The sequence below is a fragment of the Aptenodytes patagonicus genome, chromosome 10 (genome assembly GCF_965638725.1).
Source record: "Aptenodytes patagonicus chromosome 10, bAptPat1.pri.cur, whole genome shotgun sequence".
In the NCBI taxonomy this organism is placed as follows: domain Eukaryota; kingdom Metazoa; phylum Chordata; class Aves; order Sphenisciformes; family Spheniscidae; genus Aptenodytes; species Aptenodytes patagonicus.
Window position 1 is genome coordinate 21,689,465 of NC_134958.1, and position 16,555 is coordinate 21,706,019.

Consider the following 16,555-nt stretch of genomic DNA (forward strand, 5'->3'; position numbering starts at 1 on the left):
ATGAATAAACTTTTAGACAATGTTTTGAGGTATTGGTAGCCCTAGAAAGAAAGTGGAGATCTATATGATGCACAGGACAGTGAGAGTTACGTATTTTAGTTTCTACACACATTACCTCAGGAAAAGTTTTGGTTTTTTTCCACCTTTCAGTCAGAATGTGATGTCTTCTAATTGGGACTACTGTGGCCTTCTGTGCTGTCTGATATGTGAATGAAGACCAAGGCAATGTTGGGTCTGGTTCTTTAACTCCTTCTGGAGTGGACCTTGTTATTGCTAATGGGTGTCTTACCATCCACACCTGACTGCCAATTGGAGATTACAGCAAAGCAGTAGTTAAATCACGGTGCAACTTGATGCTATCATATGAATTTATCAGGGCATTTAAGCTTTTGAAAATACTTTAAGGGCAAAATAATAGTTAAGTTTTTATGATGGCTGGATGAAAAATGAGATGATGCAAAAAACAAGAGTTCCTTTTGTTGCTTTTTACTAAGCTTGTAGAATACAAGTTATACAGAGATATTATAAAAAGGTGCATAGGCATAGCATTTTAACCATAATGGAAAATGTGTGTCAAGGCAAAGCAGTTGATTTGGTAACACATCTGTAGTGAGAATGATGTTGCTGTCTGCTGGGAGAGGGGGGGAAAGAGAGTAAGACATTCTGCCCCTCTACCCCCTGCCCTTAACATGTTCTTATCATGTCTGAGACAGTTTTTTAACCCAGGCAAAAGGAGATTGAGTTCAAATCTCTATTCTGTGCGCTGCTTTTTAAATCCCCAGGGAATCTGTCCTTTTTTGAATAAAGCTGTGAGTCTCTAACCTACTGCGGGTCAGGGAAAGACTGCTGAGCACTTCCTTCCCTTCAGTTTCTCCTGCCCGTTTTTCATCAAGGCAGTGAAGGACACTGCTGCTTCAGAACCCATGTCTCTAATATGACAGCCCAAAATTCTTGTTGAAGCTGAGTAAGCATGGTTTTGGTTAGCTAACAACTGTGAAGTCATTCTCCAGAAGCAAGCAGTGGAGTCATAGTGTACTACTGCTGTGCGGGTTAGCGTCCTATAATCCAGGGGAAAAACATGTCTGACATTCTGTTCTTGTGGCTGAAATCCAGCAATTACCAAACTAGCTGTCTAATATAAAAGTTGAAGGGAAAGTCTTGCATTTCCCCTGTTCCAGCCCTGTAGTCTTGCTACTTCCCTTTGTATTTGGCAAGCATAAGGACAGGTCAGTTGAGTTGACTGGACTGACCAAATAGTGAGTCTTCCCCAGAAAAAGACCATTACTATAGTCATAAAACAAACACCCTACTAATCGTTCCTCTTGTTATTCCCCTGCATGGGGAAATATCTAATGAGATATGTAGATCTGTGCTAGAAAACCTCGGACATCTACTTACAGGTAGTGCAGCAGACCTCATTCTTACTGATTCAAAACTATCCATCCAAAACACAAGGAGGAAAAACTTGTGTTGTTTTTAACTCAGTTATTGTACTCTTTCAGCAGCACGTTGCTGGAGATGGAAAAGAAGAATTAATGTCTTATGGAACAATACAATGTCCAAAAACAATGCAAACCCAACATCACCAAATCTGCACCCCAATCCAGAACGTTAACAGTGTCCTCAGCAGGGTCAAAATAATGTTGCAAATGCATGGAATTTATAACTGTTACGTGTATTGTTGTGATGGCGTAATGAAAATAAAAGGCATACCAGGTGACTAAGGTTCACTCTGATTTAATACTTACTTCCACTGAATTTTAAACTCATTGGGGAAAAAAATTGGGAAGGCACCGTTTTTGAAAGGATCCCGTTAGTAAGTGTTGCGACCACCCGTTAAATAGTTTTCAGTTCATCTGTTCCCCTAAAGAATTCTCATTCTGTTATGCAGATGTGTGAAATATCTTCAGGCTAGTAAAAACATGATTTCTTTTAACCTAAATGCAGGTAGCTTAAATTCATACAACCTAGGCTCTTTTATTTTTATGCTACTCTTTTTCCAATAGCCATGATGTTTTGTTCACCTCTTAGATGGGTGAAGTGTGTGGTTGTAGAATGGTGATGCTTTTTTGTCTGTGGGGCATGAAAACAAGCGTGTATTGGAACCCCACTGTTAGAGATCTGAACCTTAAAGCACGATCTGTTAAGGTGTTCTTGTTTGGTGGCATTTAATCCCAGCCACAGAAAGGCAATTCTTACGGATTTGGTCTATAATGTGTAGATAATATTCAGCTGAGTTGAGTAGCTTAGTGGCAGGTTACTTCTAGGTCTCACAAAAAAGAGTTTACAGGATAGTGATCTGAATTTAAAAAAAAAAAAAGGGAAAAAGGGACACCGGAATACAGTAATTTTATCCAGAAATCTTATGTCTTTGCATCTCACGTACATTCTCATTGTTTCTTCACTCCTTTCCTGTTTGCATAGGTGAAATGGATCAGCACTTCATCTGACAAGTTGTTTTTCTTCCCTTCCTCCTGAAGGGGAGGAAACTCCCTGAAACTCTTGGACTTTTTTTGTTTCAGCGATACCTTGATGAAGCAGATAGAGATAAGGAGCGTTATATGCGGGAGCTGGAGCAGTATCAGAAGACTGAAGCCTACAAAGTCTTTAGCAGGAAAGCACAGGACAGACAAAAAGGCAAATCACACAGACAAGGTATTGAATGGGACAAAAATATGTGCCTAGCTGGAACAACAGAAGATTCCCAGCTAGTCATGTAGCCTGACACTCATTTAAAGCCTTTGATTTAAAGGCTTGTTAAAAAGTCAATGTGTTCTTTCTATGGCATTTGCATCAGCTGTGTGTGAAGTGATTAGATTTATGTAAATTTAACATTTGATTATCTAGATGTGCATTAAAAGCATCAAAGTTAGACACGGCTTCTATGTGACTTACTAGGAAAGTTGCACAAGTTTTCTGTCTATAACTGTTGTGTAATCATGGTTGTGTAACTGCGGTTGTGTAACTGCTTTAATTCTTTGGTTCTTGTTTTCTCAAATCTTGTGTATTTTGGGGGATTTCTTTTTTTTTTTTTTTTTTCTTTTTCAGATGGAGCAAGACAGGCAGCCCATGATCATGAGGTAAACCTCTTCATTCTACCCTTACGTCAGTGGGTAGTTTTCAGGTGATGAAAGTTTCTAGTGAAGTCAATAAAAAACAGTTTATGCCAGTTGAAGACCCTAATCAGAGGTTTAGAGTATGAATTCTTCCTCTTCCTATGCAGGTTTTGATCAAAAGTTAGAAACAACTGAGTACTCTTATGCTCACATTAGTATGATGAAAACTAAATTTAAGTCTTGGGCAGGTACAAATGATCTAAGATGAAGTGGGAATGTAGGGTACACTTAAAACATAGATCTGTTTTGTGATGTTAAATAAATCAATGGGTGCAAGTCAGTATAATTGAGCCTTTAAGTATCTGGTGTGTTAGAGGTTCAACCTGCAAAATTTTTACATGGAAATTTTTCAAAGCAGAGAATTTTAATTATTATTTGGTAAGTAAACATCGAGGTAAGACTTACAAATAGCTTGAGACCTAGATAAACCTTCCAAGTTAGCACCTTCAGGTTGCTGTTTTAAGGTACTGATTTTCTGCAGCAACATGAATGCTTGTGGCTTCCTTGAGAAGAAAATGGGTAAAGTGACCAAATCATTGGGAGATCTCTGGCTTAAACCTCCTTCTCCCCCCCCCCCCCCCCCCCCTTGCATATGTAAATATTGGAAAAGAATAGTAATGTCTGGAGATAAGATGCCTATGCTTTAGTTGATAAGCTGTATCACAAATCTTGTTCATCCTGGCTGACTATGGTATCTCTCCCCTTGAAGTGCTGAAACTTTCTCCAGTTGTATTACCTACGGCCACAGAGCTTCTTTCATGGTTACCGATAAATTGCAAACAAAAAGCAATAAAAAAATCTTGTTTTTACACAGCCTCTTCACTTGTAAGCAATAGGCGTTTCTGAAAGATCTGTTTTTCTTTGTGAGGTTTTTTGCCTTGGGAAAGCAATCAAGTTGCTTTTTAATGTGTTCATTACAATAGTGACAAGGCTGTGCACTGCTGAGAGCAACTACTGGTCTTGTCTACTTTAAGGAAAATAAGTTTCACTTCCAGGAAAGTGCTTTGATAGCATGTTTCTGATATGTCTTTTTATTAACTCTTAAAGGAAGTACTTGGAGTAAGATTAATCTTTAGAAGTTCTGATTCTATAGTCACTGAATCCAAGTTTGTCTTTAATTGTTCAAAAACAGATTACTCAAGGCTTCAAGTTCTAGGTTGACTATGATGTTGACATAACCTTTAAATTATACAGGTGGCAAACTACAAATTCATAGTCTTACCACTCATCCTTCTGGCCTCAAGTTGCGCCAGGGGAGGTTTAGATTGGAGATGAGGAAAAATTTCTTTACTGAAGGAGTGGTTAAACATTGGAACAGGCTGCCCAGGGAAGTGGTTGAGTCCCCATCTCTGGGGATATTTAAAAGACGTGTAGATGAGGTGCTTCGGGACATGGTTTAGTGGGCATGGTGGTGTTGGGTTGATGGTTGGACTCAATGATCTTAGAGGTCTTTTCCAACCTTAATGATTTTAATTAATTTCCAACATTAATGATTTTAGGGACATGGTTTAATGGACATGGTGGTGTTGGGTCGATGGTTGGACTCGATGATCTTAGAGGTCTTTTCCAACCTCAATGATTCTATGATTCTATTCTATGATTCTATGATTCTAACTCAAGCTATCATTGCTGAAATCTCACGTCGTAAATGCAGTTAATAAGGAGCCCTCCATATCCTGTGGGGCTTTTAAGCTTCATCAGATAATTATTACATAGTTGAGCTAGCAACATGTTAGGTAGGCATCCTCTTCTGAAAGTCCGTGCCTTTAACTGCTTAGCATTTTTCACCTTTATATTATAAAATTCCACATGCTTATGACCTGATATGCTTTCACATCTTTTCTGCAAGGGAGTCAAGTATTATAATCCTGCACAGGCAAGGAACAAGCAGAAAAGATTTAGATTGCTTTTAGAAGTATATACTCAGGTTGTTACTGGAAGCAAGACTAAAGCTTTTTGTTGTCTTGCTGCTTTCTCTTGTCCACATTGACTATTATTGTGTTTGTGATTAGAAGGTATGATCTGATTAAATTATTTCTTGAGAATATAAGAACATAAGGTCAAAGAAACCTTTCCTTCTCCCCTCGCTCCACTTAGGTGTTCATTATTTAGTTTCTGTGAATCAGTATTGAACTAATTTTAAATATTGTATATAGAGACGACCTCCAAAAAGTATTGGTAATGAACAATTCAAATACCAATTATAATAAAAAATAACAAAAGGATGAGGCTTGGGAAGGTGAAAGGAGACTTTTAATAGGCAGATATGACCACGAAAAACATGGAGACACTGTGTCAATGAGCTCATCTGTGGGCATGAAATAGAACATTTTCCTTCTTCCAAATCCTAGTTTCATAAATATGACATATAGCAATATACACTAGAACTATTAATTGTCATCAGCAGTGACCAAATCATTGTTAATTGTTCTCCATGGTTCTGTAATTGCTTCTTTTCTCAAGCTGTTTGATTCAGAGTAGGTCTAGCTTCAAGCAGTCAGTTACACAACATCTTACTGGCAAGATTTCGAAGATTTATACACGTCAGGGAGAGTATCTACAACCTTTGAAGATAGGGAAGTGGCCGCCGTAGTATGAGCACACAAGAAGAAAACCATCTGAGAACATTTATTTTTCTTTATGATACATATTTATTATAGCTGTTCTTTGTCTGCACCTGACCATACAAGGAAGGATGAGCTTAAACCCTGCCAAAACCTGCTTAAACCCCTGACCCCACCTGGAGTACTGCGTCCAGCTCTGGAGCCCTCAGCACAAGAAAGACACAGACCTGTTGGAGCGGGTCCAGAAGAGGGTCACAAAAATGATGAGGGGGATGGAACGCCTCTCCTATGAAGAAAGGCTGAGAGAGTTGGGGTTGTTCAGCCTGGAGAAGAGAAGGCTTCGGGGAGACCTTATTGCAGCCTATCAGTACTTAAAAGGGGGCTCAAAAAAGATGGGGACAAACTTTTTAGCAGGGCCTGTTGCGACAGGACAAGGGGGAATGGCTTTAAACTAAAGGGGGGTAGATTTAGACTAGGTATAAGGAAGAAATTTTTTACGCTGAGGGTGGTGAAACACTGGCCCAGGTTGCCCAGAGAGGTGGTGGATGCCCCATCCCTGGAAACATTCCAGGTCAGGTTGGACGGGGCTCTGAGCGACCTGATCTAGTTGAAGATGTCCCTGCCCACGGCAGGGGGGTTGGACTAGATGACCTTTAGAGGTCCCTTCCAACCCAAACTGTTCTATGATTCTGTGATAAAATCTCAGCTTTCTCTTTACCATACTTCACCATTTCTCTAAGAACATCAAGTCTGATTTGTTCTGGAACCTCCAAAGATCAATCTCAGTTTTAATAACCAGATCAGAATGATATTATTGACACTCTGGAAGCATCTCAATCTTATTTAAGGCAAATGATAGAAACAATAATTTCGGTTCTCTTTTGATTTGAGGGATGACAAAATGATATGCAACCTGAACAGACTGGGCCTTTTCAATAGGAGGTAATCAAAACCTTATGATTTTAATCCTGAGTGAACCTCAGAGTGGCTTAAGTACTTCAGAGTTCTCAAGAGGATCTTTTATGTGCTGGGTAATGTATTCTGTAATGGAAGAGCGCTGATGGTTTTCATTATCACTCTTCTGTTTAGTAAAATTTATTGGTTGCCTTTCAGAAGCTGAACAGTTTCATCTAATCGCTTTAATATTTTTTTGGTTTTACCTGAAGAACCTGTATCCTAGGGCTGCAAACGGAATACCCTCTCCTCTTCTCAGTATCCTCTCCTCCACCATCTATTCTCTAGGAGCCAGCGATGATCCAAGCTCTAGTGCCTCTTTGCACACAGGTAGCAATAGTAAGCGTGAATTAGAACATCTAAGATGGATGTCCTATAAGTGTTTTAACCAAGCTTCATAACTGCCAACACTTCTTCGTGCACATGAATGTTGAGATCCTAGATTTTGGGGTGAAATTAATTCCTAGCCATTTAGGGAGTGTTCAGACAAAATGAATGCATTATGCACATTTCTGTACATGACTTCTCATTTCTAAATACATACTCTTGAGACTTTTTTTCTATAGTAGCAAATATCAAAACTTCAGTGAAGAGCATGTGTGATCACGAACCCCTAGTGACACCCTACTGTGTCTCACAGAGCTGGGAAGGTTTGTGCTGTGTCCCTCTAGTCCTGCCTGTTTCTAGTACATCTTCAGTTGATTCAGGCCAAGTGAGTTTTGAGTTCTCACTCAGCAAATATGGAGCTTCCCAGCTGTAATTCTACCAGACAATAAAACTCAGCTTATCTTTTACTCTAAAAGCAGTCTCCTCAGGTAAAGACAGAGTATCTGAAGTTCCATCTAGTCTTGTCTGTCTTGGTTGACTGCCAAATGGCATTCAGCTCACCCCATCTAGTCCCTTCATGTGGCAGACACCAATATGATACTCTGAGCTCAGGTGCCAGAATTCCCTTATCAGCTGTTAAACATTGAGGTTTTCTGCTGGGCACCATATCATGGTTGACACTACATAATTTTGGAGGATGAGTCTGTGGTACATTATCAGCTGTGGTGTTTGAGAGGTTTGAAAAGCTTTTGTTCTCTGCAGACATTCTCTCATGCTTAACTTTGTTTCTGTATTAAGTAACAGGTTGATTGTAGTTGCTGCAGTTTACCAAACCAAATTTGCATTGGCTTTGTCAATAGCAATGCAGGCTTTAAAGCAAGCATTAATTCCCATTGATTTTGACATGCAGAAATGGTGACTGAAGTATATCATGGTAGTTTTTTTTTCCTTGAGTCAAATTAAGTTTTTTAGGTTTTTTGACTAAGTTATAGAGCATTTTCTGATTAAAAAGTTTTTTTTAAAGAAAGCCTATGATAGTCACAAACCATAAATTGGCATCAAATCTTCTGCACCTGAAATGCTTTCTTAGATTTTTTTTTTTTTAATAGCCTCCAGTTCACATAGTTGAATTCACCAACTTTATCACAAATTAGGTGAAGAGATCTGAAAGTTGACAGGAAACCCTTGACTGCAGGCTTTATCTTAAGATGACAAACTTCTCCTGTGTCTTAAAGTGAAAGAATTTTGCACTGTTTGGTTTTGCAGTATGCAGGAGACAGCAGTCCAGTTCCTTGAAGCCCTCACATTAATGCATACCTGCCATAGCCAGGGTGAACGACTGCTTTCTAACAGCAAAATATGCCTATACATATTCACCTTTATCCTCCCCAGCTACTACATATTCTGTAAGCAGGTTTTCCCCATAGACTCTTACAAATTGTGTTTATACACTTTTTTTTTCTTTTCAATAGTGGCAGCATCTATCTAAATGTTTCAAAAAAATGTGGCTTACTTGAAGCACTGTGCAGCTCCCATCTCTTTTGGAGCCAAAATGCACATCTCTTCCAGTTTGGAACAGGCATGTGGAACTGGTACACTGTGGAAAAGTTGCTTATTTTTCCTTTAGCTATTCTTTTTCCTGGTTGTTTTCTTTTTCGCTTTAGTAGTGAAAGACAACCATGAAACTTACTGTGCACTTTGCTCGCTTTGTCTCCTGTTTGTTGATATTTCTGTATAGACTGTTTCAGAATGTGTCAGTTGGTTGATGGTGGAATGCTTTCCAGTAGAAAATATAAATGAATTCAGATAGTTTTAAAACTGAATGATTCTGATGTCTAATGTCATTAGGGCAAAAGGGTATATTTCAGTATGTTATGTGATATTTCTTGATAATGGTATTTGGCCTTTATTAAACTTGTATCTTAAAAAGGTGAGACTTACCCTTTGGCCTTTCTTGGTAGGAGCCGGAAGCGTCTTCCATCCATCCCGCTCCTTATCTGCCTCACTTTTTGGTCTCCCTTCTTTTTCTATGTTCTTGATCAAAACAATTTAATGAATTCCTGAAAATGAACAGTATTTAGCTATGTATTACTCTTTCTTTTGTAGAAAGAAGCAGATACAAAGGAGAGATCAGTTTTTGATATTCCAATCTTCACAGAAGAGTTCCTGAATCATAGTAAAGGTAAGTTAAACTTTTGCAGGGCCCCCTCTTTGCTTTTCCAAAGTTTTTTGCCAGGTGCTATATGGCTTAAGAGTCCTTGCACCCTCCCATCTCAGCTCAAGTAATGACTCAGGTATAGTTGATCAGTGTTTCTGGTATTACCTTATCTCTGTATGAACACAATGGCTGCAACAGCAGTTTTTTCTGGCTTTGTCTTCCAAAACTATCCTTTTTGGAGAATGTTTCTGATGTTTAAGCTCTACTTGCTGTTATTCCAGCCAGTCCAAGCTGGATCTGCTGTTCTATAGGATTAAGAAATACCTAAGGTATAGCATGATGATGATTCAGGCTAGTTAGCAGTATTTTATTTTTTTCCCCTGGATATGTGGAAGATTCCACTGATATATTTTCTGTTACTCTATTTGGTTTTCATAGCTGCATGTCCCAAGGGTTTAGGATTTTTTGTCAGACTTCCTGGAGACTTTCTTGACTGAACAGACTTCAGATTCAGATACTTTTCCTGATGATCAATAGAAATGTATTTTTGTAACTGGTATCTTGTCTGTAGGCCTCTTACTGCTGCTAAGCTATGTCATACTGAAGGCGTTTGAAATCAGTCTTGCAGTTTTCCTTCCTAATCAATTCCCCTATTCACTTCCATTCTGATGCTTTGAATGTCTTCTAATTTGTCTATCTCTCTAGAAATTAAGTCTATTTAAGTACTACCGTAGGCACTATCAGTGCTCCATGATATGATGCTTTTTCATCTATAAACCAAAACTGCACCATTTGTAATCATCAGTTGAGCATTCTAGAACATTCTGCTTCATCGCTTACCAGTCATAGATATGGTTTTTTATAATTTTTTGGCTACATGGGAATGGGTTGATATTCACAGCACGTGAAGCTGAGCTGCGGCAGCTGCGTAAATCCAACATGGAGTTTGAGGAGAGGAATGCTGCTTTGCAGAAGCATGTTGAGAGTATGCGTACTGCGGTGGAGAAATTGGAGGTGGACGTGATACAAGAGCGGAGCCGCAACACAGTGCTGCAACAGCATCTGGAGACGTTACGCCAAGCACTCACAACCAGCTTTGCTGGAGTCCCGCTACCAGGTAAGACTTTTTTTTCCTTATGACTGTCTGACATGTTAAATTTTAACTTCTGATGTTTAGACGACGTTGTGAATTTACAACACGTGGCCTGCTGTTGTAATTCTGTGGTCTTGGCTGTTTCTGAGCTTTTGTTGTATTAAATAACGAAATCTTAAAATGCATGCAGGGCAAGGTTTAGTGTCAGTGCTTTATTTCAACATGGCATTTTTTTTCTTACTAATCTTACTCTTCCTAATAAAGTGAGAGACATATTCAGTCCTTGCTCTCCTTCACTTGTTTTGTGAAAATGTTACTAAATAGAAAAGACAGGACCTGCAAGTTCCTTGATTAAAAGAAAGGCTTTTGTCAGATGCCAGGGAATCCACTTAGATACTATGAATGCCCAGCTGAAAGAGTTTGTTATAATCAACTATGAGACCCAAATCAAGGAAAACCATGCTTCATTAGTCCTTATATCCTTGCAACTACTCACTTTGCGGAGTTAGGAGGACATAGTTTTACAGAATCTGTCACAAGAGGTGGTGCATGGCAAAATCACCTCCTATAGCAGTTTGTGTGTTGACACAAATTGCCCTTAGCATAGTCTTAACTTTCTGGAATTGCTGCGGTCATCTAAATATTCTGTGGCTCATTTTACGATGTTAACTATAGGTAGCGGGGAAACACCCACGATGGAAACTATTGATTCCTACATGAATAGGCTGCACAGTATTATTATGGCTAACCCACAGGAGAACGAGAACCTCATAGCCACGGTCCGAGATGTGGTAAACAGACTTGAACGCTAGTGACTGGGTAAGTGCTTGCTCTTAGGCTGCTGTTGTTTGGCATCTACTCTGTACCTCTGGCACTTGTTCTGACACTGATTCTTGTGCTGATCACCGTATTGTACAATCAAAAAGTTTTCTTCAAAGCTACAGGAGCAGGTTGACTTAATGAAAGTCAAATGCGGTTGAAAATATCCAACAGCATTAGAGGGTTCTGAAATTCCCCTTAGCTCTAAGATCTTGTATAAAGACATAGATAGCTGTTTGTTCTATTATTCATTGTATTTGTGTAAGGTGAGTAAGAATATTGACAGAATGGTGTAAAAAAAAAAAAAGAAAAGAAAAAAAGAAAAATTATTTACATTTTAGTAACAGGGTGACTAATTTAGAAGAAGGTTCCTTTCTTGAGTGAAGTAAATCTGAAAAATTCTGCATTAGTTGTAGAATCTGACGGTCAGAGAAATTTTATTTATCTGAAGAGGTTACAGGTAAACTCAACTCTATTATAAACTGAAAATACCCTACAACTACCTGCTGTATAGCACCTGTAGTCAAGCTCTTCTGGTTATGAAGGTTTACATGTAAGTGAAGCACTGATGTGTGGTTCAGGCTACATGTAGCATTTGCTGATACTCTAATGATCACGTGGCTTGTGCACGGATTATTACTGAGTTTATGATTCTGTATTTTTGCTTCTGTTTAACAGCTTAGAAAACTGTAATAGAGAACTGAGTAGAAAAACAAATCAACAAAGAAATACCAGTCTTTCTGCAATACCGTGCTTCCTTGCATTTCCCACACCACTTACTCCCTCGCTTCCCCATGATGCACAGCACTAGACAGCCATTAGGAGTTTGCCTACTTCTATTTTAACTATGTACATACCTGCATTCTTTAGGCATTTATTATGTAGAGATCTACTGTACATGTCTTGAATAGTGTTTAGAAATGCAAATAAAGCTGTGTTGTGCCATCTGCAAATATGAAGACAGGGCTTTTCATCCTTTCTGATTCTGACCTTTCGTGATACTGTGTAGAACAGTTAATTACACGTTCCCCATTATAGCGTGGCTTAAGCTAAAAGATCATTGTCCTTCCAGAGGGTAGCCAGATGGAACGGACTATAGTTCTAAGAGATGACTGAGCTCCCAGCAGAATAAAGAAGTGCCTTCACTGCTGCTATTTATGAAGGGAACAGCTTGTCGATCCAGGTCTGGGATTTTTCAGTAGCTCATCAACCTCCTCACTTTTGTATACTGCTTTCAATTAGCACTCAAGCTCAGAAAGAGAATCGGGGTATGGGGAGGTTTTATGGAATGTGTAAGAGGGAAAGCAGTTTCTCATCAATCAGTTATTAGAAGGGCATGCCAGGCTCTGAAACAGATGTTTGCACTTTAAGCACCTTGCCAGAAAAATCATATCTCAGGGCTACTAAAATCTAGACTTTGGTTCTCATGTCAGGCAGATTCATATTTCCTAAATGATAGACAATTTCTGTGTTCCTAAAAATGCAAATATCTTTTTCTTGGATAAACTACATTCAGCTGTAATTGGTTTGGAAAAAATAATTCTTGCTTTAGAATTCTTCCTTCCACTTTATAGTTGAAAAATAGGACTCCATTCCCTTCTTCCCCCTCCCACCAATACCTTCCTTCTTTTCAGCAGCAAAACAGTGTGAGGCAATTAAAAAAGTGATTAATAATCACCTAGTTTCATTATATAAAAGACATGCATGTAACTGGATATAATGATCAAGTAATTCATAGGGCTATTAATTACACTGACGTTCACTTGGCAACGATTATATTTTGTGACAAAATCTTAAAAGGGAGAAGGTTGGGCTTTATTGGATGCAAACCTAGAAAAAAGTAGAGCTTCCCTAGAAAAGAGGGAAGCTTTGGATAGAAAGGTTCAGCTGGCATCTGATAAACTGTATCAGCAAACCGTTGTCATCATTGTCCCTTTGTTAACATGCATATGAAGTATATTAATTCTCCTAAATGTACTCTCTGTCAACTAAATGGTCTGTTTGAGGTTGAGACACATTACAAATCAATTCCGTAGAAAAATCTATTTATTATGATACTCTTGAAAACCACTGTACATCACAGAACTGAGGTGTTTTTTGGTGGCTTAGTACATTGTATTTAGTGACTATTTGACTATGCTAGTGAACGTTTTGGTTTTCTGTACTGCATGGTAAAGAACTTCTTTGTGCAAACAGTATATGGGGGAGAAGAGGAAGTTTTTTGTTATTTAGCACTCTGTTCTTTGGATGGAAACAGGAATTCAGTTACAGTTCTGTCTCTATAGGTTTCTTTGCTATACTTCTTAATATTGTGTTTTCAGATAAATCATCCAAAAAATAATGTCACGGTGCCTATTTAGTCCTGGCAGATTGTAGTCTTCTAACACTTATTTTTCTGTTTCGTCTGCAGGTCTCGTGACCCAGGGATGCTTTACAAAATTTTTTTGGCCAGTGTGGAATAAGAAGCCATGAGGGAAAGACTAGGGGTGGGAGGCAGAATTGCAGGTTTGTCCTGGTCCCTGCCTTTGTGGTTTGTCAGTGAGACAAACAGATCAATGCATTAAAAGGTCTTAAGAAGCCACGGACACCACCCACTAAACATTTGGAATTGTCCTCTGTGTAAACATTTAAGAGCATGCAACTTCTGTGCAATCTTCAGTTTCTTGTTAATTTTGCTGGGTGTGAGGGTGCATACATTCTGTGGACTGGCTGACTATGGAGATGAAATCTCACAGTTTGTGAAATGAAGTCAGCCTATGTGTTGTAGTAATAACTTTGATGTGTTATATTGCCTAATGTCTTCTAGTGTCTTTTATTTTGTTTTCATGTTTATCTTGTGGGATTACCTTCCTCCACTTTAGTTTTCTTCTTTTGATCTTGTTATCTGATACTTGCAGTACTGGATAGCAATGCTTGTGTTCTCTGCTGTAACAGGCAGTCTTCCTTGGTGCACTGTCTTGTCCTACCCTGCCTGCTATGTTTATATAAGCTTTCCTTAAGCAGAAGCCTGTTTTTTTTTTTTTTTTTTTTTTTGTGTTAGCCTGCAACTTCTACAATGTGCGTTTGCTCCCTGCTAGAGACTGGCTGTGGTTGATGCTTTGTGACTTGATTCTACTATGAGACAGACTTCCTCTCTCCCCACTCCCTTCAAGCACCTCTCTTGCACATAGCATCCTGCTCTTCTGTGAAGGTCTCTTGTTATCTCTTGAAAATGTTTGGTGGAGCATTTTACTACCGCAAAGGTCAGTGGTAATCAAGATAGGAAGTGAAACGTTAGTTCTTCTCAGCAGGGAGAATAGGAATCTCCATTTTAGACTAAAACCACAAAGCTTGCCCTTCCTCTGATATGTTGCTCAGTCTAACTTAATGTTACTGCCTTGTTTTTGAGAGAACGATCTCATGGTGAGAGCAGTATTCTATAAAAAGAGAAATGGGCAGGGGGATTGCATTTTTTTTCTGCCCTCCTGAAATCACAGTGCTGGAAGCAATATGCCTGGAAGCAGCACATGTATTTTTGCATAAATTATTAGAGCAGAGAAGGTTATTAGCAGCTAGGTCCACGTAGCAGCCCACAGAATTCTACATTACAGCCCGTAAGTGCATTCACCTCTTGTACAGCTAAAGTACAGCCTGTGGAACCTATAGCATTCAGCATATTATGTTCCAGTGTGACCTCAATGGCCTTTCACTTATATCAAGTAGAATTCTGCATGCTGGAGTCTGTAATCTTGCTGAGCTACGCTGCACCTCCTGTCAAAGATGAAGGCACCTGCTGTCTGCACTAACTTATGCAAATCATTTGCTGCCCTTTGGTTCCTGTCAAATTGTTAATTCAGACTTTGCTTGAGCACTTGTTGGATGTCTCTGGGCTTTATGGTAGTGGTTGAAATGCTCTTTCTTCTACATGACAATCTCCTTGCTCCTCCTTAAGAAATCTTTAAGATTTCCCTGTTGTGAATTGGAGGTTGCTTTCATTACTGGAATGCATTGCAGTCAGAATCACTTTAATGTATCTGTAACGCAAGTATTTGAAGATTAAAAAGCAGTTTCTTCTCTTCCCACGCTGTACTCATGGACTTCATGCTTGCCTGAAGCCATCTCCAGGTCAACACCTTGTATGTCAGGTCTCCGCTTACTCATGGGCTTATTGCTGTAGCCAAGCAGCAAGGATTTCCATGTAAGTTCAAGTCTTCCTTCAGGGAGGAAACTCCTTTCTCTTGTCTTCGGTCTCATTTTCAAGACTTCACAAAAAGGAACCTCAGTCTGCTGCATTGACCTCCATTTTCCTTAGCATAGATGAGACCAACTGATGTTGGCATGAACTTTTTTAGTGGATTCTATAATAAATACTGTGTGGGGAAAAAATCCTGCAGGTTAATAATGTCTCCAGAAGAAGCGCCAATACCTTCATCTCCTGTGTGTATCTTGTTTTTTAGAATTGGTGATATTTGACTTTTATTGAAGTGGCCAAAATGCACTGCATAGCCAAAAGTTGATTTACAAAATTCTAAAGTTCAGTCTGTAGCACCTTACCTAATACCTGGAGTTGTATCCCATAAAGACTCTAGAAATTGCAATATAATATGATAGTAGGGTACAATTCCAGGCTGTGATGTACACATACCATAAATAAGGTATGGGTGGCTGCAGGCTGCCCCTGCTTACATAAATGCAATGCAGCTATCAGCTTGTGGCATACTGGTAATACATCATTCTGTTGAGTAGCATGCAAGTATTATGGGATAGGAAATTTAAGATGATATTAGCTGGGAGATGACAAATCTCTTGCTTTTTCCCACAAGGAAGGAGGGGAGGTGGTATACCCATCTTAAAGCATCTGGGGAAGACTAAGTTTTTGCTCACCAATGATGTGACAGATGATGTTTTGTCTCATTAAGAAGCTTCTTATTTACATTGATTAACCCTATAAAAATGGATTTTGTCTTTCCAGTGTTTTCTGAGTGTCACTTCAGTTTACATTTTTCAGTGCTGGCTGATAAAAAAAAAAAGGTAAAAAATGAAGTGGGTGTCAAGGAGAGGAGTGGGATAAAATGCTTTTGTCACTTAGAGAAATGTTAAGAGAAATATATGAAAACAGAATCCATTTGCTGGATTAATGTGTTTGGAATTGTTGAGATGCCAAGTTTTCTGTACAATGTTTTTGTAATTAAACTTTGGAGTTCCTTTGTTTTTAAGAAGTTGATGTGCTTGTTTGACACTTGCTTCATTAAAATTGTTCAACATTGAATCCATTCTGATTCAATTTTAACTGCATTTTCATGAAAGATCTATTACTAGCATTGCTCTCTTGTCTAAGAGATTTTGGCAACTCCACGTTAACCTTTGAAAGGAAATAATGTGTCCCTTCCCCCTCTCCACCCTAAGTGTATCTCCCCCTGAAAAAGCTAAAGGAAGTAGTTATTATTTATAGTGATGAAAACTTCAGGGATCTTTGGTTATAGCTAATTGTTATCAGGGCCCTTCCTGTCATCTTTGTTCCCCAACTTGAGTAACTTTAAAAATG

The 16,555-nt window shown here is 38.9% G+C and overlaps 1 protein-coding gene across 8 annotated transcripts in view; it reads left to right on the forward strand.

Annotated features, from left to right (window-relative positions):
• HMG20A (high mobility group 20A) overlaps window positions 1–16,279 on the forward strand; it is a 47,444-nt gene extending 31,165 nt beyond the window's left edge. For all 8 annotated transcript variants that reach the window (XM_076348477.1, XM_076348476.1, XM_076348480.1 and 5 more), the window contains 6 exons: window positions 2,523–2,655; window positions 3,049–3,080; window positions 9,068–9,143; window positions 10,021–10,236; window positions 10,888–11,031; window positions 13,442–16,279. In XM_076348477.1, the coding sequence (XP_076204592.1) occupies window positions 2,523–2,655; window positions 3,049–3,080; window positions 9,068–9,143; window positions 10,021–10,236; window positions 10,888–11,024 (594 nt within the window). In that variant the 3' untranslated portion in view covers window positions 11,025–11,031; window positions 13,442–16,279. The remainder of the gene's footprint in view (window positions 1–2,522; window positions 2,656–3,048; window positions 3,081–9,067; window positions 9,144–10,020; window positions 10,237–10,887; window positions 11,032–13,441) is intronic.
• Window positions 16,280–16,555: the final 276 nt, after the last annotated feature.